The 26672-nt window shown below is 46.7% G+C and overlaps 2 protein-coding genes and 1 long non-coding RNA gene across 7 annotated transcripts in view; 1 reads left to right on the forward strand and 2 right to left on the reverse strand.

Annotated features, from left to right (window-relative positions):
* psmb8a (proteasome 20S subunit beta 8A) overlaps window positions 1-26672 on the forward strand; it is a 76140-nt gene that overhangs the window by 10363 nt on the left and 39105 nt on the right. The window lies entirely within an intron of this gene.
* Window positions 11242-26672, reverse strand: part of LOC125719457 (class I histocompatibility antigen, F10 alpha chain-like) — a 33158-nt gene continuing 17727 nt past the window's right edge. Inside the window, exons 4-9 of one of the 4 annotated variants that reach the window (XM_048994247.1) lie at window positions 14604-14736; window positions 13485-13787; window positions 13296-13394; window positions 13108-13125; window positions 12854-12925; window positions 11242-12254 (exon numbers count right to left, since the gene is read on the reverse strand). In XM_048994247.1, coding sequence (XP_048850204.1) covers window positions 12876-12925; window positions 13108-13125; window positions 13296-13394; window positions 13485-13787; window positions 14604-14736 — 603 coding nt within the window. In that variant the 3' untranslated portion in view covers window positions 11242-12254; window positions 12854-12875. Of the gene's footprint in view, window positions 12255-12853; window positions 12926-13107; window positions 13126-13295; window positions 13395-13484; window positions 13788-14603; window positions 14883-26672 lie in introns of all 4 variants that reach the window. The other 3 variants (XM_048994246.1, XM_048994248.1, XM_048994249.1) reach the window with 3 other exon arrangements.
* LOC125719463 (uncharacterized) lies at window positions 18430-26664 on the reverse strand. The gene is made up of 2 exons (XR_007385095.1): window positions 19888-26664; window positions 18430-19855 (listed from the first exon to the last, which is right to left on the reverse strand). It is a non-coding gene; the product is annotated as an uncharacterized LOC125719463 (long non-coding RNA).

The raw sequence follows: 26672 nt of genomic DNA on the forward strand, positions 1-26672 counted from the left end.
CTCTTCTCCGATCCTGTTTGTGATGCCAAATTATGTTGTGGGTTTTCCTTCCCCGCCAATCAGGAGTCAGGAGCTGCTTGTATAGATCTTCAGATTCAGTCTTTATTGCAACAATGAAGTTACAACCAAGACTAGACATTTACAAGTGTGTCCAATACTGTTTTACGCCAATTTTTATACATTTTCATATTGTGTAACAATATCTCATCACTTAAGCACCATCATTTCTTCAAATGCTCAGCCGTGAACTTCTGATGAAATCTCTTCCTTCAGTAGTAAACTTCTTGGCCGTTTCTGCTTGTTGCACATTGTCTGGCTAGAGGGTTAATAATATGTTTGTCCTTCAGCATAGTGATAAGCTGCAGCACTAATAAAGTACATATTCATACATCAAAAGCTAACAAAATAGCTAACAGATACAGAAACTTCTAAGCCAACACAAGGTGCTAATTCATACTTGTTTTTCGTCACGTTGTGCACAGCAGTAATTGCTCTGCATTCTCTAAAGGTTACTGTACAAGGTCACTCTCTACACAGTTTACATCAACTTCTTAATAGAGTCCTAATGATTACATTCTCTATACTTTATGAAGTGCTAAATAATATTCCATAGTATTAGACTATGAAGTATTGTCTGAAAAGAACTGAAATACTGTTAATAAATACAGAGGTTCATTTCATTAGTTACCAATTATATGCTATTAAGTAATGTAATGCTCCCTAAAATTCCATTACTGTGATGTTACTCATAATGTAAACCTAATGTTAACAATAACTTAACTGATCCGATTTCAGATGCAATAGTAGTGGAAAGCGAACGTGGCAGCAAGTCAAGATGAAATATAAAAGCATCATGTCAAGTGGTAGGGCTACGCATTTATATTTCTACTCGTTATGAAAGATTTGTTGTGTCGAGCCTCCACTTTAATAGTGTGTTTCTATGTTTACAGCTAATTAGAAAAAGGTGTCTGTTCATATGACACTTAATAGTAATAGTAATTTGTTTAACAAATAAACAGCGAGTGTGACATCAGCTGACAAAGACCGATTGAGTAGATCTGCTGGCTGGGCCAAAAACATGGATGGACCAGGATGGACCACTTGGACGTTTGTTATGTGACATCAGAAAGCTAAACCCTATGTAAATAGTTTTAATGGGATGGATGTGTAATCAATGTGAAGTAATTTGATTTAAAAAATTAAAATGAAAAAAGTTGTGACGTTTATATAAACATAGATCTGCTTCAAATTATATGTTTAAAATGAACTTGTGCTGTTGTGCCATGAAGTGTTACATAAATGTTTAAGTGAAACAAATAAACTATATTAACACTCATTGTTCTTATTAACCCCTTAAAAAGAACACAGTAAATGTTTAAGTGAAAGAAATAGAAGCTTACTCAATAACACCACATTCATTACTAATGAGTTACAGTGTGTTTCACTTTATAATACTGTTCTTGACCTTTAGTAGCTCCTATTAAAGGAGTCAGTAACACCACATTCATTACTAATGATGAGTTACAATTAGTTTTATTTAGCTCATTATAAATACTTCATTCCTTATTGAAAATGCATACATTAATTTCTTAATGTTTAGAAAAGATTAACAATATGCGATGGAGCACATCGTGTGGCAAAACACAAGTATCTGATTGACCATCCCTTCAGCTGGACTTCAAAGCACAGTTTGAAGAACACTGGCACACAGACTACAGTGAGGTAAACAAAATATAGGTACTGTATACATGTTTTAGGAAGTAACATTTTGTAGAATAAGTTGCATGTCATACAAACAAGTAGGAAGAAATAAACCTGTTTTTCCAAAAGTAAAAAAATGCCAAAAACCATTGAGAACAGTAGCCTACAGTATACGTCCCACTTAGTCCAAAAAAAGCACTGTTCATTTGATGAGTAATGAACTAGTAGTTATTATAAATAATCCATAGTTAGTAGATAATTCCCAATGAGACCTGCAATACTCAATAGTTCCTAATGAAGTACTAGCGAACTACTATAGTAATTAGTTCACTATTACCTATTGAGTAATTAAGCATAACTCCTTAGTAGCGAATAGTACTAATTTGGGTGTTAATGAAGCACTACTGGGGGTGGCATGTGGTGCAGTGGTTAGAACTGTTGCCTCACACCTCTGGGACCCGGGTTTAAGTCTCCGCCTGGGTCACATGTGTGTGGAGTTTGCATGTTCTCCCCATGTCGTCGTGGGGTTTCCTTTGGGTACTCCGGTTCCCCCCCACAGTCAAAAAACATGCTGAGGCTAATTGGAGTTGCTAAAATGCCCATAGGAGTGCATGTGAGAGTAAATGGTGTGTGAGTGTGCTCTGCGATGGGCTGGCCCCCCATCCTGGGTTGTTCCCTGCCTTGTGCCCATTGCTTCCGGGATAGGTTCCGGACCCCCCGCGACCCAGTAGGATAAGCGGTCGCGGACCCCCTGCGACCCAGTAGGATAAGCGGTTTGGAAAATGAATGGATGAATGAAGCACTGCTACTTTGTTGCTGCTTACTTCCTGCATATGTACCTGTTAACTGCAGAACAACAACAACAACAAATTTATTTTTATATAGCGCATTATCACAACATTACATTGTCTCAAAGCGCTTTACAGTATCCTCACCCAAAGCCCCCAGTGAGTAAGCCATAGGCGACAGTGGCAAGGAAAAACTCCCTAGAAGGAAGAAACCTTGGGAGGGACCAGACTCAAAGAGGGAGCCCATCCTCCAGGGGCCGGCAGGGATAGTCAAATAGAGAGAGGAGAGCAAGGAAGATGATAAGCCAATGCCGAAGCCGAGTCTTCTTCCAATTGCCAGGCAACCAGAGGTAAGGCAGCGGGTCATACATGGAAGATCAGAACGGCGAGCTGGATGCAGGGACGTCACTGGTGGTGGCGACGTCACATGTGGCCGGGTGTGCTGGATATCTTGATAGATTGAGGTCTCCAGGCATCACCCCCCAGGAGGAGTAGGGGAAATAAAATGTACAATTAGGCATAGTAGAGGAGGCTATTGGCAGTGCTAAAAGCTAGGTGAGTACAATATGAAGTGCAATCTGCAAGCTCCGGCAGATATGGCTATGGCAGCATCAGTAGGAGGGAGAGGCAAGTGGGAATGCCGGCATGGGGAGTCCCTGAAATGTCAGCACTCCAGTTCCGCAAGAGATTGTGAAGCTAGAGTGACAGCACTGACAATCCAGTTTATCCAAAGCCAATGGCACCGATCCCCACCCTGCTCTACACCTCACACTACAGGTCTGACTGGGAATGAAGAGTTAGCTAGGGCTAGAACTAGTGTCCCTATACGCTAAACTAAACAGGTGTGTTTTTAGTCTGGACTTGAATATTGAGAGTGAAGACCATTCCACAGCTGAGGAGCTTTGTAGGAGAAAGCTCTGCAGCCTGCCGTAGCTCTTTCTACCCTAGGCACTAACAGATATCCCATGGCTTGAGAGCGAAGCAAGCGTGGAGGGTTGTATGTGGTCAGCAGTTCACTAAGGTATTCTGGTGCAAGGCCATTTAGTGCTTTATAAGTTAATAGCAGTATTTTATAGTCAATTCGAGACTTAACTGGCAGCCAATGAAGAGAGGATAAGACCGGTGTAATATGATCAAATTTTTTAGTGTTTGTTAGAACTCTGGCTGCAGCATTCTGTACCATCTGAAGTTTATGCAAGGATCCAGACGGGCAACCCGATAGGAGGGCATTACAGTAAACCAGTCTGGAACTTACGAAGGCATGTATTAGTTTTTCTGCATCATTAAGTGAGAGCATCTTACGAAGCTTGGCTATGTTCCGTAGATGATAAAATGCAGTTCTAGTAATACTTCTTATGTGAGCATCAAAGCATAGATCTGAATCGACAAGAACGCCAAGATTTCTAACTACCATGTTAGGTTGTGTAGGAAGGTTACCAAGGTTGAGGTGGTGGAACTTATTTCTAGCAGCCTTGGGACCAATTACCAGAACTTCTGTTTTTTCTGTGTTTAACATAAGGAAATTTTTTGCCATCCAGCACTGGATATCTAATAGACAGTCTTCTAACCGAGATAGCAGTGATATATCATCAGGGTTAACAGATATGTACAACTGTGTATCATCTGCATAACAATGAAACCCAATACCATGATTTCTAATAATGTTACCAAGAGGTAGCATGTATAGGGTAAACAGTAGCGGGCCCAGGACTGATCCCTGTGGGACACCATATTCAACTTTAGTGGCCTTGGATGATTCATTGTTCACATGGGCATACTGATAGCGGTCAGACAAATATGAGCGGAACCAAGAAAGTGCTGTCCCTGTAATGCCAACTACACCTTCTAACCGGTCCAAGAGGATATTATGGTCCACAGTATCGAACGGTGCAGTTAAATCTAGCAATACCAACAGAGATACACAGCCACGGTCAGAAGCCACAAGTAAATCATTCATTACTTTGACTAGAGCAGTTTCTGTGCTATGGTTTGGTCTAAAGCCAGACTGATATAATTCATTGGCATTAGTTTTTTGTAGGAAAGAGGACAACTGACGAACTACAACCTTTTCCATGATCTTTGAAATGAAAGGAAGATTTGAGATAGGTCTATAGTTTCCTAAAACACTGGGTTCAAGATTTGGTTTCTTTAGGACGGGTCTGATAACAGCCATTTTAAAAGGTTTTGGAACATATCCAAGCCTAAGAGAAGAGTTTAACACATTTAACACGGTAGTGCCAATCTGTGGTGCAATTTCCTTGAAGAATTTTGTAGGAATTGGGTCTACAAGGCTAGTAGAGGATTTACAGGAGAAAATTAAGCTCAATAGTTCTGAGTGTGTAATAGGAATGAATGATTCAAAGGTCTCATTATTGGTAGGCATAAGACTAGCAGGAGGCAGGCAGCCGTAAGTAGGTAAAGGTGTGCACTGTATAGTCTGTCTAATTGTAGTTATCTTACCATTAAAAAATGTAAGAAAGTCATCACTCTTAAGAGCTTGCGGGATTTGCAAGTTTAATGAGGAATTCTGTGTTATCCTAGCCACGGATTCAAATAGGAATTTAGGATTGGTTTTGTTCATGTCTATTAATCTGGAGAGATACACAGACCGAGCAGTTACTAGTGCTTGTCTGTATTTAGAGAGGCTCTCTTTCCAGGCAGATTTGAAAACTTCCAGTTTAGTTGAGCGCCATTTTCGCTCTAGCTTGCGTGATGCCTGTTTGAGTTCACGTGTATTATCAGAGTACCAGGGGGCAGGTTTGTTATTGCTATGCTTTATACTCCTAAGTGGAACAGAACAGTATTATAAAGTGTTACCAAATTTACAAACGAGAGGAGGGCATTCAGCCCATCAAGCTCGTTTAGGGAGAACCTAACTAATAGCTCAGAGTTGTTAAAATCTTATCTAGCTCTGATTTAATGGAACCCGGGATTTTGGCTTGTGCTACACTAGCAGGAAGACTATTCCATATTCTAATTACACCCTGTGTAAACAAGTACTTCCTCAGATTCATTTTAAAATGCTCTCCCGCTAAGTTCCAATTATGGCCACGAGTTAGAATAGAATAGAATAAACCTTTATTATCCCACGAATGAGAAATTTAAGATTTACAGATCTCTTATACAAACGGAATATAGAACAAGAACAGGTAGGTCAGTTGTCTATACACACTATCAAAGTTTTTAAGTACAAATAATGAAAAAAAAACCATTTGACTGAACAGCATCCAAACCTGTTAGAATCTTATATACCTGGATCATGCCCCCCCTTTAGTCTCCTTTGCTCGAGGCTAAACAGATTCAGCTCAGCTAACCTCTCCTGATAAGACATTCCTCTAAGACCAGGAATCATTCTTATAGCCCTACGGTGCCCCCTTTCCAAGGCAGCAATGTCCTTCTTAAGGTATGGTGACCAAACCTGCACACAATATTCTAGGTGGGGTCTTACCAAGGAATTATATAATCCAATATAATTCCATAAAAAAAAGGTCTGAAAGGTCCCAAAAAAACAGGTCATCTATTTATTTAACAGTACCCTGTTACAGTAATGAAACTGTAAACTGACAGTGACCTCATACCAGTTTCTGAAAGTCCAATATTCAGTCAGAAATATTAATGACGTTAATAGCTTTTAATTTGGGGCTTCACAAATAAAGACATTTCAAATTTCCCATTTTCTAAGAAATATTCATTTTTGACCTAGTCTGGAACAGCTAATTATTTTTTCCAAGTGATTTGTAGTGAGGATTCAAAATGCAGGCAAATCAGAGAAAGATGCTCACGGTAGTGAATGCAAATGCTGATATTCTGAGAATTTGAGGTAGTTATGTCAAATTATTAACTTTAGCACTTAATTACTATGAATAGTAAAAAGTTAGTAAACAACTGAATACTCATTCAAAATAATATTAATATGTGACACTGGTAACTGTTTTTTCTTAACTTCAAATAGCTACACATAAATTAAGAAAATATGCTAAATATAATCAGGCTAAAACATTACATGGATTCATGTCTGCTGTGCGGCTTTTTCTTTCACTCTATTCAACTTTGCCCACCTACATAATTTACTGTTGTGTTGTGTGATAGAAATGTATGACACTCAGTCGGTGCATCAGAGTATGATGTTACTTTATTACTGAATTCAGGGAATAACCACTTCGCTGCCACCTTCATGGTTATGCCAGAGGAACTTTAGGTTAACATCCCTTTTATAGTGGCACACAAACAGTTTGAGCGCCCCCCCGTTCTAGCTCTAGTTCTCTGGCCAGCATTTCTGCTTCTATCTAATGAACCCACTGTAGAAGAACATACTGCTACACTCAGGTTACAGTGACACTCTTAATTCTCTTACATTATTGGGTGTTAGCTGCCTAACACACAGGCACTCTTGCATCAGGATATAAAGCTATATTCTAAAAGCTGATTACAAAAATATCCCTCTAGTTGATTTTCCTCTCACAGTTGTCATCTGTTGTCATGGAGATTTAAGCTGAACAGGTTTCTGCTGTGGAGATTCCCCTGTGGTCACATGTCTGTTAAATGGTGTCATGCAACACAGGTTAAAACTGATGGGCATTTAGGACAAAATTAGTAGCTTTGAATTTTCCATCCATCCATCCATCCATCCATCATCTCCCGCTTAATCCGGAGTCGGGTCGCGGGGGCAGCAGCCTCAGCAGGGAGACCCAGACTTCCCTCTCCCCGGCCACTTCGTCCAGCTCCTCTGGGGGGACCCCGAGGCGTTCCCAGGCCAGCCGAGAGACATAGTCTCTCCAGCGTGTCCTGGGTCTTCCCCGGGGTCTCCTCCCAGTGGGACATGCCTGGAACACCTCCCCAGGGAGGCGTCCCGGAGGCATCCTGATCAGATGCCCGAGCCACCTCATCTGGCTCCTCTCGATGCGGAGGAGCAGCGGCTCTACTCTGAGTCCCTCCCGAATGACTGAGCTCCTCACCCTATCTCTAAGGGAGAGCCCAGCCACCCTGCGGAGGAAACTCATTTCGGCCGCTTGTACCCGCGATCTCGTTCTTTCGGTCACTACCCAAAGCTCATGACCATAGGTGAGGGTAGGAACGTAGATCGACTGGTAAATCGAGAGCTTCGCCTTTTGGCTCAGCTCTCTCTTCACCATGACAGACCGATGCAGCGCCCGCATCACTGCTGACGCCGCACCGATCCGCCTGTCGATCTCCCGCTCCATCGTTCCCCCACTCGTGAACAAGATCCCGAGATACTTAAACTCCTCCACTTGGGGGAGGACCCCATCCCCAACCCGGAGAGAGCACTCTACCCTTTTCCGGCTGAGAACCATGGTCTCGGATTTGGAAGTGCTGATTCTCATCCCAGCCGCTTCGCACTCGGCTGCGAACTGCTCCAGTGAGAGCTGAAGGTCACGGCTCGATGAGGCCAACAGAACCACATCATCCGCAAAAAGCAGAGACCTAATCCTGAGGTCACCGAACCGGACGCCCTCAACGCCCTGGCTGCGCCTAGAAATTCTGTCCATAAAAACTATGAACAGAATCGGTGACAAAGGGCAGCCCTGACGGAGTCCAACCCTCACCGGAAACGAGTCCGACTTATTGCCGCCCATGCGGACCAAACTCTGGCACCGGTCATACAGGGACCGAACCGCCCTTAAAAGGGAGCCCGGTACCCCATACTCCCGGAGCACTCCCCACAGGACCCCACGAGGGACACGGTCGAATGCCTTTTCCAGGTCCACAAAACACATATAGACTGGTCGGGCAAACTCCCATGAACCCTCCAGAACCCTGCTGAGAGTATAGAGCTGGTCCACTGTTCCACGGCCAGGGCGAAAACCACACTGCTCCTCCTGAATCCGAGGTTCGACAATCCGGCGGACCCTCCTTTCCAGGACCCCCGAATAGACCTTACCAGGGAGGCTGAGGAGTGTGATCCCCCTGTAGTTGGAGCACACCCTCCGGTCCCCCTTCTTAAAGAGGGGGACCACCACCCCGGTCTGCCAGTCCAGAGGCACCGCCCCCGATGTCCACGCGATGCTGCAGATGCGTGTCAACCAGGACAGCCCCGCAGCATCCAGAGCCTTGAGGAACTCTGGGCGAATCTCGTCCACCCCCGGGGCCCGGCCACCGAGGAGCTTTTTGACCACCTCAGCGACCTCCACCCCCGAGATAGGCGAGTCCACCCCCAAGTCCCCACACTCTGCTTCCATATTAGAAGGCGTGTCGGTGGGATTGAGGAGGTCTTCGAAGTACTCCCTCCACCGACCCAAAACGTCCCGAGCTGAGGTCAGCAGCGCACCATCCCCACCATAAATAGTGTTGATGCTGCACCGCTTTCCCGCCCGGAGCCGCCGGATGGTGGACCAGAATCTCCTCGAAGCCGTCCGGAAGTCGTTCTCCATGGCCTCACCAAACTCCTCCCACACCCGAGTTTTTGCCTCAGCGACCGCCAAAGCCGCATTCCGCTTGGCCTGCCGGTAGCCGTCAGCTGCGTCTGGAGTCCCACAGGCCAGAAAGGCCCGATAAGACTCCTTCTTCAGCTTGACGGCATCCCTTACCACCGGTGTCCACCAGCGGGTTCGGGGATTACCGCCGCGACAGGCACCGACCACCTTACGGCCGCAGCTCCGGTCAGCCGCCTCCACAATGGAGGCACGGAACATGGCCCATTCGGACTCAATGTCCCCCGCCTCCCCCGGGATATGGGAGAAGTTCTGCTGGAGGTAGGAGTTGAAACTCTCCCTGACAGGGGATTCCGCCAGACGTTCCCAGCAGACCCTCACTATACGCTTGGGCCTGTCAGGCCTGGCCGGCTTCCTCCCCCACCAGTGGAGCCAACCCACCACCAGGTAGTGATCGGTTGACAGCTCCGCCCCTCTCTTCACCCGAGTGTCCAAAACATGCGGCCGCAAGTCCGACGACACGACTACAAAGTCGATCATCGAACTGCGGCCTAGGGTGTCCTGGTGCCAAGTGCACATATGGAGACCCTTATGCTTGAACATGGTGTTCATTATGGACAGTCCGTGACGAGCACAGAAGTCCAATAACAAAACACCGCTCGGGTTCAGATCGGGGGGGCCGTTCCTCCCAATCACGCCCCTCCAGGTCTCACTGTCGCTGCCCACGTGAGCATTGAAGTCCCCCAGCAGAACAAGGGAGTCCCCAGGAGGAGCGCTCTCCAACACCCCTTCCAAGGACTCCAAAAAGGGTGGGTATTCTGAACTTCCGTTTGGCGCATAAGCGCAAACAACAGTCAGGACCCGTCCCCCCACCCAAAGGCGGAGGGAGGCTACCCTCTTGTCCACTGCGGTAAACCCCAATGTACAGGCGCCCAGCCTGGGGGCAATAAGTATGCCCACGCCCGCTCGGCGCCTCTCCCCGCGGGCAACTCCAGAGTGGAAAAGGGTCCAACTCCCCTCAAGGAGACTGGTTCCAGAGCCTAAGCCGTGCGTCGAGGCGAGTCCGACTATATCTAGCCGGAACTTCACAACCTCGCGCACCAGCTCAGGCTCTTTCCCCATCAGAGAGGTGACATTCCATGTCCCTAGAGCTAGCTTCTGCAGCCGAGGATCGGACCGCCAAGGTCCCCGCCTTTGGCCGCCGCCCAGATCACCTCGCACCCGACCCCTTTGGCCCCTCCCATGGGTGGTGAGCCCATTGGAGGGGGGACCCACGTGCCTTGTTCGGGCTGCGCCCAACCAGGCCCCATGGTTGTAGGCCTGGCCGTTAGGCGCTCGCCATCGAGCCCCACCCCCAGGCCTGGCTCCAGGGGGGGGCCCCGGTGACCCGCGTTCGGGCAAGGGAAACCGTGAATCCAAGATTTTTCTCATCATAAGGGGTTTTTGAGCCGTACTTCGTCTGGTTCCTCACCCAGGACCTGTTTGCCTTGGGTGACCCTACCAGGGGCATAAAGCCCCAGACAACATAGCTCCTGGGATCATTGTAACACGCTTTAAATTTTCAGTAGCCTATATTCATTTTTTATTTTCTATTAATTAATCACCCTGTAACACTACACCTGCATGTTAAAATAGAAAATATAAAGTTATTTTATTCAACAAAGCCTTATAATGAATCTTTGTAGTATAACTGAATGACGTTTAGTAAATTCCTGCTTGTCTATATTTTTCATTGTTCCATCCATCCATCCATATCCAACTGTTAGTGGTCACAGGGATCCTAGTGAATATCCCAGCATGCACTGGGCACAGGACACCCTGGGTGGGAAGATGGTTCATTAGAGTCAAACTCACACACTAAGGCCAATTCACTGAATCACATGGTTTGAAACCCAAGATAGCAGAACAAGCCCCGGATCTCAGACTTCGGATTTATTCAAAGACCCCCCCCCCATGACACCTCTGTCTCACATATTCTGGGCTGTGGTGGGAGGAGAACTCCCAATGCCATCATGATAAGGCTGCAGTAGTACCCAGTGTATAAAATGTCAGAAAAGAGAAAAAAAATCAAAGGTTTTATAAAACAACAAGAATTTAACTGCAAAATATTGTCCACTAGAAAACATCAGGCAATTACTATAATTTTATTTAACTCAAAAGTGATTTGTGCGTATTATTTCAACAAATGTATATTTAACTTTTCTTGTAGTATCAATACATTTTAAGTGAGTAACAAATAAAATAGTAAAAATTATTCCCAGGAGACAGAAAGCAAACTGAAAGGAATCCAGGATGAATCATTATTTCCTGCTGCTCCAGCTAAACATGATGTAAAAAAACCACAAACACACATTTGTTACAATTTATCCCCTTTATTTTATTTGCCCATTTCAAACAAAATATTTACATTCAAAATGAATATTTATGTGATACGGATTTCTGTTTGTCTTTCAGAATTAATTTGACTGATATTAAGAAGTTTCATTTTATGAACATGGTGATCATATATTCATTGATTTTCTGCATGTGTACATAATAGAAACAGAATTTCATAATTACTTAAACAATTTTGTATGTAAAACCACCAAAGCATAAGGTTTAGAGTAACATTACCCACAGCAATTAGACTGACTGAAAAAGTTAATAATATCACATTAATTGTCAAAGAAACAAATTCACAACTTAAACAGAAAAATATATCAAATACAAAAAGAACAAATGTGTGAAAACCCTGTGAGAAAAGCACTAGATACTCAGTTATTCAGAAGCATTTAAAATATATTTTTTCACTAAGTCAATAATCCACCAATAATCCACACCTGAGCATAACTATGTAACTCTGAACTATAACTGGTTAATTTGAAGTTGGTTTCCTGTAATAATAAATTAGATGATGTTCTGTTACACTGTTTCATACATTTATCAGCTACATTCATCGTTTCATTGCCCATCTCTCTGGTTGCTGTTGCTTTATCCTTGGTGCTCGTTACTGTGAGTCAGTGATCAGTGCATCTCACACACAGGGTCACACAGGCGTCTTCATCAGCAGGCTGTGCGGCATTTAAAGAGACGGATCATGATAAAAACAGACTGCAGTGCCGCACAGTGACAGAGCAGAGCAGCTATAAGACAGCGGAGCTTTAACTGCTAATACAGTAAAATTACAGAGAGAAATAAGCCTGCATTATTTTCTGATTACATTTATTCTGCTCCTCACAGTTTGAATCTCATGACTGTTGCTGATTGTAAAGCTGCTAAAAGCTTAGTAAAGAATAGACAGTATATTGTATTGTGTGTGTGTGTTTGGGGGGGGGGTATCAAGTCTGCACATTCATCTCATCTTGTCTGTAGCTTTCTGGCAGAGAAGGAGATGAACCTGAAACCAAAACCAGACAGAAATGAAAAGAAAATTCCTGAATGCAGCTGGAGGACAAATCAGACAGAGTGAATAAACAAACTCATGTGTACAGATTCTCTGTGTGAACTTATATAAAGTTCAAACAAAATGAAACCTCTGAAGGTAAAACAATTTTATTTAACAACTGCAGATGATGACCTCAATGTTAAAACAGACGGACTTATACCACAAAGTGCAGATGTTCTGTAAACCTAACATAGGTCTGGATTTAATGAATAAACGGAAAATCGCAAACTTTAAATACGACAACAAACAAACATCCAATTCTATACAATATTGATTATTGGGGGGAGGTCAGATCCGGAATAACCAGGCGTTTGGCTTAACTGGGTAATATGTGTTTGGGCAGAACAGAGATTCAAAAGTAGACTGAAAAATCAGTGCTGATAAAAATCACACAAAGCTTCTTTTTCACCAAGGACCATCTCTGACATTCTCATAAACTACAGCACATACACGGCTTATATGACAAGGAATAATACAAATTTTGAAATTAATGTGCTCATGACAGTGTAAATAACCTCTCAGAAGGTATGTTCCACGGTAACAGGACTTACTGTGACATCATGGAGGGTGAACTCATGCTTTTGGTTGCTGTTGGCTGGAGTTCTCAGAATCAGTGTCAGACGCTACAGTGAAAAACCCAAAGATAAAGTCACAGGGTTTGGTTATATTCTAAACATACATACTAAAGGACTGCAGGCAATTTATTCAAGGTGATATTTCCATTTAAATCAATTCCAAATTTTAATGCTCTTTATACATATATACAGCCTTCGCAACAGGTAATACCAAAAGTAGCAATACTCACTGCCGGCTTTCCCATAGCCTGAAACACAGAGGGACACAGAGTCAGACACAGGCACTCAGACTCTGTGCATCATTCGGGTGTCAGAGGCCCCAGTATAATGACTGTGTGCAGTTACATGCTTTGAAACATGTCACTGGTATTTCAGTGTGGACGCCATTGTTCTCTGTGTCTGCCGGCTTTTCTGTTACCTGTCCTGCTCCTCCTCCACAACACGACCCCAGTGACAACAGCAACGAGAGCCAGAGCAGCAGCCACAAAGCCGACGATGATGCCCCAGGAAACGCCTCCTAAAATAAGGTTAAAGCACCATGTTCACCCCTGACAGTGACGCCCATTAGCTGCTCTCTCTCTCATTACTGTGTCGCTGCTCCTCTTACCCTGATTGGTCCTTTTTATGTTCTTCTCCTCCAGCAGCACAGCAATGTCATCCTGGAGGCTCTTGTGCTGCACGACACAGCTGTAGCTGTTCGTCTTCCAGTCCTGAGGCTTCACCGTGAGTTTTGATGCGATCTGGAATGTTCCATCTCCATTTGGCAGGGTCTCCCCCACCCACACATCACTGTGGATGTCCACTCCATCTTTCTGCCAGGTCACCACGATCCCTTTGGGGAAGAAGCCGGTTGCGTGGCAGGTGACAGGAGAGGAGGGGTCCTTCTGCAGGAGAGACACCTCAGGGTGGACTTGGGGAGAAAGACAAAAACATAAATGAAACGTTACACTTCATCACCAGTAATGTCTCCTGTAAATACATAATGTGATTAATATTCTACACATTTTAGCTATAAGCCTGCATCAGGACAGAGAGAGCTGTGCCCCCCCCACCCCCTCAGCTGTATTCTTAGTATTTCTGCCAGGAATCTAATACCATGAAATACTGCTGATTATGAGAATCAGTCCAGGTGGGACGGCAGACAGAAGCACATGGGGGGGAGATGGGAGGGGGAGCAGGAGATGAGAGGAGCTTAAACATCACGGGGGGGCTAAAGATTAGGACTTTAAAAAATAAAAATTGTGTGTGGGTTCGGGCATTGTGGTCTGTGTGGTTATATAATGCCTGAGAATGAGTACAAGCTGAACTGAATGCCTGCAGTCATGCCCTGACTTCACCCCCCCCTCACACACTGTAATGTGGGCAGGGTGCTGCTGTGGATGGATTCAATCTTCACTTTCAGCGGGGGGGGGGTGTCGGCACAGACTGAGCATACAGCCCAGATTGGAGGTGTAGCGGAATTTTGGTACATTCATGTGCGTCGATTGCGCATGTGGAAGGAATTAATTATTAGGTGTTTCCAGTAGGTGGAATCTGTCAATCTGCTGGAAAATCACTGCTGTACAAATGTAGCATGTATGCAAAAGTGCGTGAACTGTAAGAACACAACAAAAGTGAAGGATGAACAAGGATTTAGGTCCTGTTGTGCCCTCCAGTGTGTTACAGCCTGACACTCAGTGTATCTGCTAAGCAGGACAGCCCCAGTCCCAGACCTGCTGTACTGTACCTGTCCTCTCCAGTGTGCTCTTCCCGTAGCTCACATACTTCTTCAGCCACTCAATGCATTCCTGGTTATAGTAGCTTTTTAAGTAATCCATCCGAGCTCTGTCATTGTCCCACTTCAGTTTAGTGGGAACCGCCTGCTGCATTGGAGCCACATAAGTCATGGTCTTGAAGTTCAATGCAATGAAGTCACTCCCATCATAGCCAAATTGACGAAAAGCACCTGTGGCCCCAGTTTGATCATCCCACTCACAGCCGTACATCTGCTGATATGTGTGGATACCTGAACAGAAAGAGGAGAGAATTAGCAGGCAGGTTTGATACAGTTTCATCCTCTAGGCTTCATTTTCACAGCATTTCAAACAGGCCAGTCAGCAGCTCCTCACTCTCAGCATCCTGCATGTACACTGCAGCTTTCAGGCCTTTTTAACTGAGTGACATTAAATTCACACATGAGCTGGAAGAGTAAAAATCAGACACCCCAGCTCTCCCGGAAGTTACCGGAGTCTCCCGCAAACTGACAGCAGCACATTTTATGGCCGGCACCTCGACACTCCCTGGCAGACAGCACTCAGCTTGGATGGGATCTGACATAACAGCCTACTGGCGTACTGCCCAGACATTGAAAAACAACGCTATTCCGCCATTTCCAAATAAAATTTGCCGGGGGTGAGCGGAGGGTGGGGTACTTTCTAATGAGAATACCGCGGTATATAGTATTACCATGATACTATGGAATATAAAGCTATGTAACACACAGAGGGAATGTAACCTTAGAACAGTAAGTCAGTGTGGCCTGTAACAGAACATGAGCTCTTTAGAAATTCACATGGTATTAATCTGATAAGCGTGTTTCTGGGCCTTGGACCGGCCCTCACTCCAAGGACAGCTGAGCCACAAACATCCATCCTCAGGAGGAAAGGAAGGAAGTTATTGGTCATGGGAGCACAAACCACCGGGGTCTGGCTGGCGATCGGGAAAGGAAGAGACGCGCTGGAGGACGACGTGTCTGATAAGGTGTAAGAACATGTATAACAGATGAGCATGAACTGGTGTTAGACACAGACTGCAGGGTGTCCAGCCTCGGCTTTAACTGTGATGTTGCAATAAAGACTGAATCTGAGGATCTACATGAGGGGCTCCTGAGTCCTGATTGGCTGAGAAAAAAAAACGTGTGACAATATTTCCCAAGCCTAACTTCCCCCCCCCCCCCCATCATCACAGACAAAGCTGATAACAACAGAATCATGTATTTCCCAATAATATTTGCCGGTGGTGAGTGGGAGGGGTATTTTCTAATGAAAATACTGCAGTACACAGTATTACCATAATACCACCAAAGCCAAACCAGCAACCCCCCCGGTTGTCCCTCATCCAACTCCCTGACACACACACACACAGACAGACAGACAGACAGACAGACACACACACACACACACACATACACATACACACAGACACCACACTAGGCTGAGGATTTAAGTGTACTTAATTAAGTGACTGTTTATAAACACTTTGTTTTGTATTAAAGCAGCTGGGCCTTATTTAAGAAATAAAAAAAGATAAATAAACAGTCTCAGGTTCCCCTGCTGAAGCGACTTAGACTCACACACAGTTTACCTAGTGAGTCACTGGACGGTGTGACTGTGGATCAGTGTGTGAGTCAGACACAGGACTCCATGCTGTGTGGGTCTGTGCAGAAACACATGAGGCGTCAGTGATGCCGCCCAGATGCTCTGATGTCCTGAGACGGGACTCAGTGTGACGCCCGAGAGGAGCCACATCAGCATTCAGTCGGGGTCAGACGGACCCCTTTGTCTGTGTCACCTGCAATCAGCCCCCCTGCCTGAAAACCACACATTTTATTCACAGAAAGCGACGCTGCACATCCAGTCGCTCCTATGTACACAGTGTCCTCAGGCCTGGACTCTCCCCCTGTGCAACCCCCCCCCCGTGTGAAATACGGTGTGTAGATACACAGTAATAATAACCCCCCTGCAGCTGACACACACAGAGCAGGCAGACGTTTCCCAGCCCGTCTCACGGTCCACAGGCGAGTCCCTGTAACCGGGGGAGACGAAAACGCAGGAATCACATCCGGCCTCTTGTGCTTCTGGCGGACAGAGGATGTGGAGGGTGGGGTGATGAAGAGCAGCCACACACTCACACGCCGCGCCGCACATCACACCTCCATGTGTGACTGTATATCCTGACCCTCACACACTGACCCACTACAGCGCAATGGTCTGTACCACGTGGGACGAGCACTAAGGGGGATCTGAGGCTGTTGCTGCTTCTGTAAGGATGACAGGAGAGCAGCACACACCCCTGGTGTTTGGTTCATCCCACAAAGTCTGTTCTGATGTCCAAACTGACCCACTAGGCGGCTCACAGTCCACGCCTGAGCTCCAAGCCAGTGATACAGGCGTCTTACACATTTAAAGTTTGCGAGGAGGCTGACACCATTTTGACCCTAAGATCTGTCATCATTCGCTTTACCGGATAAAAGCGAGAGACTCTGAGCACCAGAGATTCAAAGGGAAACTCCGCAGAGAATCAGCTACTAGAAGGTTCTGTTAGTCTTTCACTCGGGTTCATCTGAGCGACGGGACGTACGAGTCGACGCCGGGCATCATTCCGGCAAACGCTGGGACTGCTGGGAATCGGCGCTACGGCGACACATTGAAGCACAATGGGGGGGGGGGGGGGGGGCTGTGTGGACAGACGTCCAGAAAGAAGCAAACTGCTGCCAGCTTCACACACAGGGCAGCGGAGGTGGGGGCTCAGTGGGGGGCACTGGGCTGGGACCTGCCCCCGGCTCTCTGCGCCCCCCCGTTTGTGTGGTTCCCTCCTTGTACCCCCATGTTCCCCCCTGACTGACAGACACGCCCCCCCAGCAGACCTGTGACTCTAAGCTTCCCGCTCAGCGCGTGTCAGACGCTGCCTGTTTCCTCTGGACAGACTCTGGGCTCCACAGTCACAGCTGGAGAAGCTGCTGTTCAAACTGGCCGGGTGGCTGCAGGTGTGGATTAAAAAGCACTTTTACATTTATCTATGAGGTGCTTCTGCCCAAAGCGACGTACAAGCGGGGAGAGTTTGGGGTGCGGGTGCAGGGCGGCCAGCGCAGGTGGGGCTGCTGGGGTTAAGGGCCTCGGCTACGAGCACGACAGTCACATGATGATTCCGGCTGCAGGGTCTGACCTCCGCACACAAACACCGGACGCTGCTGAAAAGGCTCCCAGCTGTTTACTGCAGCGTTACATCCAACGGCGTATCGTTTGTTTCTTTTTTCTTTCCCATCCTCCCTTTTTCTTTCCCAGCCTCGGTCGGCATGGCGACAGGTCCCTGACCTCACCCTACGTGCAGTGAGCGGATTGGCTGCCCCGGACGTGCCAGGTTTTAATGCTCATGAACTGATGGCCTCATGGAGGATTCCGGAGGTTCCCCTCTCACTTTGTACAGCACCGCCGTCGCTGATTAACACTCCGCTGGGCTTGTGGCGTAACGCGGTATGTATACGGAGAGGTGATGTTGTTATCGGTGTGAACATGCCGGTGCCTCGCGTGCACTAGCGTGTGTCACATGCACACTGCGCTCTCAGGATCGGTGGGGGTGACTGACACTTATTCTCAGCTGTTGTGTTTCCTCCTGTTTTTGGTTTATACAGGGAGGCAGGTCAGGTTTTGTATTTTTCCTGTGTTTTCTGTTTACAGAGCTGCTTGTTTCGTTAGTTACTGGTTCCCTGGTAGAATCCTTCCCTGCCGCATGAGACGTCTGTGTTCGAGTCCCAGCCAGGGCACCTTTTTTTGTTTAGTATATTGGCGCTAGCTCCCCCCCCCCCGAAGATGTACTGCTTGTTTTGTGCCGTTTCGTTTCTTTTTAAAAAAACTGCAGTTTTATTAACCTCAAGCAGCCGGATTGGTTGCGTTTCTCTTTCTCCATCCTAATGTTACGCCCTTCGTTAAGCCCGAGACGCCCTTGTAAAATCACCGTAACAGGAGACAGCAGGTGGCTTTGGGGTCTGATCCCAGCTCCAGCGGCAGTGTGAGGCTCACGGCTGAAGCCCCTGCTGTTACCTGCTCGCATCCCACAGACTGAAAGATCCGGCCTTTCGGGAGCCGCAGAGTCCAGGCAGCGTGAGACGGCGGGGGAAACGGCAGCGGCTCTTATAACATGGAGCCATTTGCTGTGTGCAGCTCCTCTAACGTCACGCTGAACAGGCTGATGGGGTCTGACCTCAGAGAGTGTTGGCTCACTGCTAAAAGGGTTTTAATGAATGTGTGTATAAATCACTGCTTAATAGGCTGCAGGGTCATTAAAGGGGAAAAAACAATCAGGCCGTCAGACAAGCAGGCAGTCTGGCCGACCACCCGAGCCGCCATCAGGACCTGTGAATACAGAGTCACTGTCGCAGCCCACGGAGCGTTTCCACCGCGAGAGACGCGGTTTCCTGAGCTGATAGGAGGCGCTGATGGGGGGCATAAGGAAGGCGACTAACATGAAGCGTGCAGAGGGCGTCACTTAGCAGGCCGGGGAAGGGGGGGGGGGGTCACATGGCCGTGCCCCAGTGGGGGGCAGCTCCTGCCACGTGCAGTGGATGATTTCAGGAGCTTTGATAGGCAGGAGTATGTGAGGAGGATAACGTGTTGCCAGGGAAATGCAGGGGGGGAGGGATGGGGAGGAGCAAGGGGAGGAGCTTCCAGGGCTGGGGCAGCAGGGTGACAGGGGCGATCCCGTCTGGGGGCAGTAATGACAGCGTCTGAGTCCCCTGCTCCAGTGACTCCCCCTGAATGGATGTCACTATAACTCTGAGTCCGTCATGAACCAAACTGCAGCTCTATGGTGAAACCGAACCACCGTCACTGTGGTTTATAACGGCAGAGCTGCTTGGCAGCCTGGGCTTTGGACCCCGAGACCCACGTGCGCGTCTCACTGCAGCTGGAGGCGGACGGCCCCGTCTGTGACCACACCACCTCTGTGGGAGAGGAACTGGGGGCAGCAGTCATCTTAACTGGGAGTTCTACTGGGCCCCAGCCAGAGGAACACTGTGTACATCCACCTGCACCAGTGTGCGTCTGCACTGGAACCTGCCAGCTTTACCCAGACCCCAAATCAGGGCCACACAGGGAATGGGGCCCCGGGCCCCCAGCTCTATGCCAGGCTGCCCACTTCTGTTTATGAAGCCAAAACATCCCCCAATTAATGCAGTGAAGGGGGGGCTTCACCACCCCCCCCCCCACCAGTGACTATCAGCAGCTCGCTGCTCACACACTGACCATAAACGCCACTTCAGCACATTTTACATGAATGTGTAACTTTGCTTCTGTGACCCAGGATTTTACATCCAGAGCAGCTTTCCTGACTGTCACTCCATTCCAGGAGCCGACAGGCGGATCAACGGGGATCAGCGGGGATCAGCGTCACCCGCGTCCAGCTCCTTCAGAATCACAATCAGAATCACTGTATTAATCCCCGTGGGGAAATTCTCTTACATTACAAAAACAAACTCCTGATGAAAATAAAAGATTTAGGAAAGTTAAGTGCAGATGATAGAAGAGATTTAAATAGAACTATACAACAATAAAGTAATTAAAATAAAATAATAATAAAAATTATAAAAACCGGGGGCGGCATGGTGGTGCAGTGGTTAGCACTGTTGTTTCACACCTCTGGGACTCGGGTTCGAGTCTCCGCCTGGGTCACATGTGTGCGGAGTTTGCATGTTCTCCCCATGTCATCGTGGGGTTTCCTCCGGGTACTCTGGTTTCCCCCCACAGTCCAAAAACATGCTGAGGCTAATTGCACTTGCTAAATTGCATGTGCATGTGTGAGTGAATGGTGTGTGAGTGTGCCCTGCAATGGGCTGGCCCCCCATCCTGGGTTGTTCCCTGCCTCGTGCCCATTGCTTCCGGGATAGGCTCTGGACCCCCCGCGACCCAGTAGGATAAGCGGTTTGGAAAATGGATGGATAGATAATAAAAACCAATAAAAATTAAACCAATAGCAGCAATTATAATTAACACGTGGTATATATTAAACACAATTTGCATAGTACCTGGGTTATTACAGCAAACGTACGCACCGTACACATGGTTATTTAAGGTGATTGTGCTTATGTTTGTGATTTGTGGTTTGAGTGATCAGATTGTGAGTTAAATAGTTTTATTGCGATCGGCAGGAATGATTTCCTGTGTCTCTCAGTTGTGCAGCGTGGAAGTTTTAGCCTGTTGCTGAACGAGCTCCTGTGGCTGCTCTGCATACAGTGGAGCGGGTGTGCAGGAAAGTCCAGTTCTACTCCCACAACTTCACTGGCCTTCTTGATCATCTTGTTGAGTCTGTTAATGTCCATGACCCTCAGGCTGCTGCCCCAGCAGACAACAGCATACATGATGGCACTAACCACCACAGACTGACCACCCAGGTGTTTGTCCTCCTCCACCTTTTCCACACTGACGCCCTGCATGTAAACCGGCGTCACTAACAGTTTGGTCCTTCTCAGGTCCACCACCAACTCCATTGTTTTTGATACATTGAGCTGAAGGTGGTTTTCCTTGCTCCAAGTGACATGTGTCCACCACAGTTCTGTATTCGTTCTCGTCACCAGTGATGCATCCAACTCCTGCAGAGTCATCAGAAAACTTCTGAAGGTGGCAGGTCTCTGTGCAGCAGCTGGAGTCCGTGGTGTAGGGAGTGAAAAGGAAAGGAGAGCACAGTTCCTTACGGTGCCCCGGTGTTGCTGATCACTCTGTCCGACACACAGCACTTTAAGCGCACATACTGTGGTCTGCCAGTCAGATAATCCACAATCCAGGATACCAGTGGGGCATCCACCTGCATCCTTGTTAGTTTATCCCCCAGCAGAGCCGGACGGATGGTGTCAAATGCACTGCAGGAATAAAAAAACATGATCCTCACAGCGGTCGCTCGCTGGCTTGTCAAGGTGGGTTTAGACTCGGTTGAGAAGGTAAATGACGGCGTAATCCACTCCTAGGTGGGGCTGGTAGGCGAACTGAAGCGGATCCATAAGTGGTTGGACCATCGGCCAGAGCTGCTCCAGGATGAGTCTCTCCAGGGTTTTCACAATGTGTGACGTTAGTGCCATGGGTCTGTAATCCTTAGGGTCACTGGGACGTGGTGTCTTCGGTACAGGGACTAGGCATGACGTTTTCCACAGCACGGGGACTCTCCGAAGGCTGAGACTCATATTGAAGATATATTGGAGTACTCCACTAAGCTGGAAGGCACAAGTCTTCAGGATCCTGGGGCTCACACCATCAGGGCCTGCAGACTTGCCTGCATGAAGTCTCTTCAACTGCCCTTCATCCTGTGCAGCGGTGATGTTCGTAGGGGAGGTGTCATGTAGGGGAGGTGTGAGGGTGTTACCCCGGAGAGTGCAGTCAGACAGGGTGTCTGGGGCGAAGGTGTTAGCAAGGCATTCAAGTGGAGATGAGGGGGGGTGAGAGGCAGAAAGGGGGAGGGGGGCGAATGTAGGGGGTGCAGACTGCAGTGATGTTATTGGGGTGACCGTTGGGGAGTGAGCTGGTGTTGCTATGTCAAATCTGTCAAACAGATTCAGCTCATTAGCCCATTCCTCATTGCCCTCAACTCCATAACAGGTGTTAGGTTTGTAACCTGTGATGGTCCTCATGCCACTGCACACCTCTCTGATGTTACTGTGTTGAAGTTTCCTCTCCAACTTTCTGCTGTAATTCCTCCCTGATCTATGATTTAAGCTTCCGCTGTATTTCTCGCACCTCTTCCCCGTTTATAACTTTGAAAGCCTCTTTTTGTCATTCAGGAGGGTTTTTATGTCCTTTGTTATCCATGGCTTGTTGTTTGGGTAATAACAGACAGTCCTTGCTGGGACAATGGTGTCCACACAGAAGTTAATGTATCCAGTGATGCAGTCTGTAAGACCGTCACTGTCGTCATTGTGTGGCTCACAAAGTGCCTGGCAGTCTGTCTCCTTGATGCAGCCCTGTAGTGTCATATTGGCCTCATCCATCCATCTCCTCACTGTTTTTGGAGTTGCTGGCAAACTGTTCACAACAGGCACATAGCAGGATGAGAGGCGAATCAAGGTGTGATCAGATTTTCCCAGCGGGGGGAGGAGGGAAGAGCTGTAAGTGTCCTTAACATTAGCATACAGCAGGTCTAATGTCCTTCCTTCACTGGTAGGACAATTTACAAAGTGGGTGAAAGTGGAGAGAGTCCTGTTCATATTCACGTGGTCGAGATCAGCTGAGATGGCAGTGAATGCATTCAGATGCTGAGTCTGTAACCGGGTTATTTCAGAGTGAATGACGTCACACGCTGTGTTCGGGTTTGCAGAGGGGGGAACATAAACAGCCACCATGATTACATGGGAAAATTCCCTGGGCAGATAATATGGGCGAAGTCCGACGGCACACAGTTCAACATCCGAGCAGCAGACGCCTCTTTAACAGTGATGTGAGCAGGATTACACCACCGTTCACTCACCAGCACAGCACGCCCTCCCCCTTTACTCTTACCGCTTGCGGCACAGTCTCTGTCGGCACAGACCGTGTGGAAGCCCATGATCGCAGTCTTGACATGGGGGACATCCTGGTGCAGCCATGTCTCAGTGAAGCACATTAAACTGCATCCCCGATACTCCCTCTGGCTCTGTGTTAACGCCGTCAGTTCGTCCATCTTATTGCCCAGAGATCTTACATTCCCCATAGTGATTGCTGGGAGACACAGCTTACAAGTTTTTTCTCTAAGCCTTTATTGTCTCAAAGCCTCCCTCTTCCTCCGTAGCTTTTTTAAAATTTCCTCTGCATCCTCTGTGTCTTTCGCTGAACTTCCACAGCGAATTCAAAGGGCCCCACGAGGAATGGCTGATGTTAATGCGACTAACAGAGAGGCTCGCTCTTCTCTCCTGTTTGGCACTGATCCCGACCTGCCTACTTTATTCCTGTCCGCACCCCCCCCTCCTGAGATCCCCCCTTGAACACACAGGCCTGCCGATGTGATTATAACCCACAGGCCTGCTGAGTTTATCAGCAGTAAAACCCCTCTGTGTCTATGAGACACGCGATTCCTGGTACACACTGTATGTGTGAATCTGTGTGTCAGTATGTCTGTGTGTGAGCGTGTGACAGTCATGCTGTCTAACAGCTGTGATTCACAGAGGAAGAAGAGAACTGACCTAGGATCAGATTCAGAAGAGAGACTGATTTCACAGTCAGTGATGCTGTCTAACCTCACAGTAACTATCATCCTGTGGGCTGAAGCTGCACTTCCTCACAGCCTGATCTTCTCCCTGCAGGGACCAAAAGACATTCCTTGCTCACACCCTCACTGCGCCAGACTGACTATTACTAATCAAAAGGTCGGCTAATAACTATTCACCTGCATATCTGTGTGATGGTCATGTGACTAGCGAGGCTGAATGGGGATTGGCTGCTCAGTGCAGCTGACACACTGGACACTGTGTCCCCCTCTGGCCAGAATCCCTCCCCTCCGTCAGCAAAACAGAGTGTGGAGCTACAGCTGACAGACAGGCGTGACCAGCTGCTCCGGGGCTGATGTCTGCAGAACAATCAGGCGTCTCACAGGCCAGAAGTGCATCTACACGACTGGTTGAGAACTCCTGTGGACCCAGGCTGCCTGACAGCATGCAGGTACATGCAGAGCTGGATAAATCCCTGCAGAAGCCCTCCTGTGCTAACTGGTTGGATGGAGGATGGGGCTGTAAAGAGCAGCTGAATTCTGGGAAGCAATAAACTCACTGGTGTCATCCGTCACTGCGATGTGCTACACGGACAGAGGGAGAAACTGCACTCAAGCAGCTGAGATGAAACTGAATAGAATTCACAGCTTCCTTAGAAAATAAATAATATCCGCAGCGAATCTAATACTCTCAACCAAAACCCACAAAGTTCCTAAGAGTGGCTGTTCTGAAATCATAAAGCTAGAAAAATTTCTAACGTAGTATGAATTTCATAAGATGTCAAATAAATAGACGTAATTTATTGGTAATTTCATGTTGGTCGAAGTTTCCGCTTTTTAACAAATGTATAAGGTTATTTTTTTTATACAAATCAATTCAGGGAAAACATAAAAATGTGTTCAGAGGTGCAAACTCCCACGGGTTTGGGTAACACGCTTTCAGACTCTCATGCAAAAAATCCTATGGCAAATCTAAATTATTCCATTATGAACTATGAGCTTATCATTCCTTTGCCTTGTTGCTCTGACAAATACAAAACGAATGAGAAAACATTATATGCGTCACCTTTTATTGTCTTTTTTAAATAATAAGATCGTACGTGCCCATACCCAACTGTAATAGCGATTAAAGCGATATGTTCTTTTATCATTTATGTTAAAGCGAGGCTTTTATTTTATTACTGTTGTGGGATTAAGATTAATTTCACAAGATGAATCTACGGAAATCAATACTTAAATCAATGAGCACAAACACATAGGACATAAACACGACTATTATGGGTTTTACGGCTTTTCTGGGGGTCATAGACTCCGCTGCTGTGAGGATTACTGACTGTCTCAATGTTGTTTTGATGGGTTAGCGGTATGCTAATGCACCTTTTATTAACAAAAACAAAAGGTGTGATACACTGAAGTATGTCACTGCTGGTGGTTAAAAGGAGGTCGCTGATTTTACTGGTGATAGGACCTTTCTGAAACAATCTCAGCAAAAAGAAAATGCAGCATAAATTTGGAAAACTATTCTCACAAAAGTTTTAAACCCTGCTGTGTAATGTATGTCCTAAATCACAGTCTTTGCGATTTGCTAATCGCGTTGTTTCGAATCGCGATTTCAATTTGATAAATCGTTCAGCCCTAAAGTACGCTTGTAATTGAAAGATTGCAGGTTCGAATCCCTGACCAGCAAGGCACCACTGAGGTACCATGAGCAAGGTACCACCCCCAAACACTGCTCCCCGGGCGCTGAATTAGCTGCCCCCTGCTATGTCATGATGCCACATATGGGTTAAATGCAAAGAACACATTGTGCTGTTGTGCACTGTGGGGTGTCAACAATGACAACTAAATTCTAATTCAAATTCTGTGTATAAAGGAATGACCACGTCCTCAAAGTGTGCCAATGCAGGTATCATGGACCAATCAGAGGCTGGGTGGGGAATTCATACATTTATTTGGGGGCAGGTGCTGGGGGACAAACCCCTAAATGACTTCACTGGTGTGAATTTGCATGCTGTGTGTGATGCAGAAATACTGGGAGATTTTATAAAGTATAGATCTACCTTTGGTGCTACACAACAGGGATGCTGAGTCTACTGACCCCTGCTGGTGTTTCCCTGACACTGAGATGTGCAGAATTCAAAAAGTCCAGAATAAAAACATTGGCTTGCTTCCTTCCTATTTACAACAACCAAAACATTCTGTCATTGGTTGCCATTTGCCCAGCCTCGGTGCTGCAAGCTTGTGATTGGGTGGGCCAGGCATCCCCTGGGCTTAATCCCCCCCACAGGGCTGAGCCTGCCTACAGCCAAGCTATGCCTTGTCTGGGAATATTAACATGCATCAATAATCATAAGTGCCTCCACTGTTCATGTATGTATTATAAAAATATGAATTATAGACCAGAGGTCACTGATAAAGTGAACATTCTGATCTCTGTCTTTGCTTTATCATGGAACAGCTGCAATAGTTATATTTTTGGAACATTTGTCATTTCTGATTAAGTAAAGAAAACAGCAAACCAGGCAGAAAACATTTAGAGCAACAGTGCAGTTTCTCTGTGGTTAGAACTAAAAAAAACCAACACAAATTATCTGCAGTGGAAGAAAAGTGATGGAAAAGCAGAATGTAGAGGGATGGTTTGATGTTTAACACAATATCAGTTCAGTAAAAAACTGGTCTGTCTCAAGAATCCGTATTCAGTAGGATTTCTGTTTTACATTTGCAATATTTAATGACCAAGTGTCTACTAGTTTTCTGATATATTTTTAACAGTCCACACGTTACCACATAATTACAAAAAGCACATTAGCAGAGTTATTAAAATATGGAGTGTCGCTCTAAACAGATAAACACGTAACACGTAACATGCAGCACTTAC

The sequence above is a fragment of the Brienomyrus brachyistius genome, chromosome 23 (assembly GCF_023856365.1).
Source record: "Brienomyrus brachyistius isolate T26 chromosome 23, BBRACH_0.4, whole genome shotgun sequence".
Lineage (NCBI taxonomy): Eukaryota > Metazoa > Chordata > Actinopteri > Osteoglossiformes > Mormyridae > Brienomyrus > Brienomyrus brachyistius.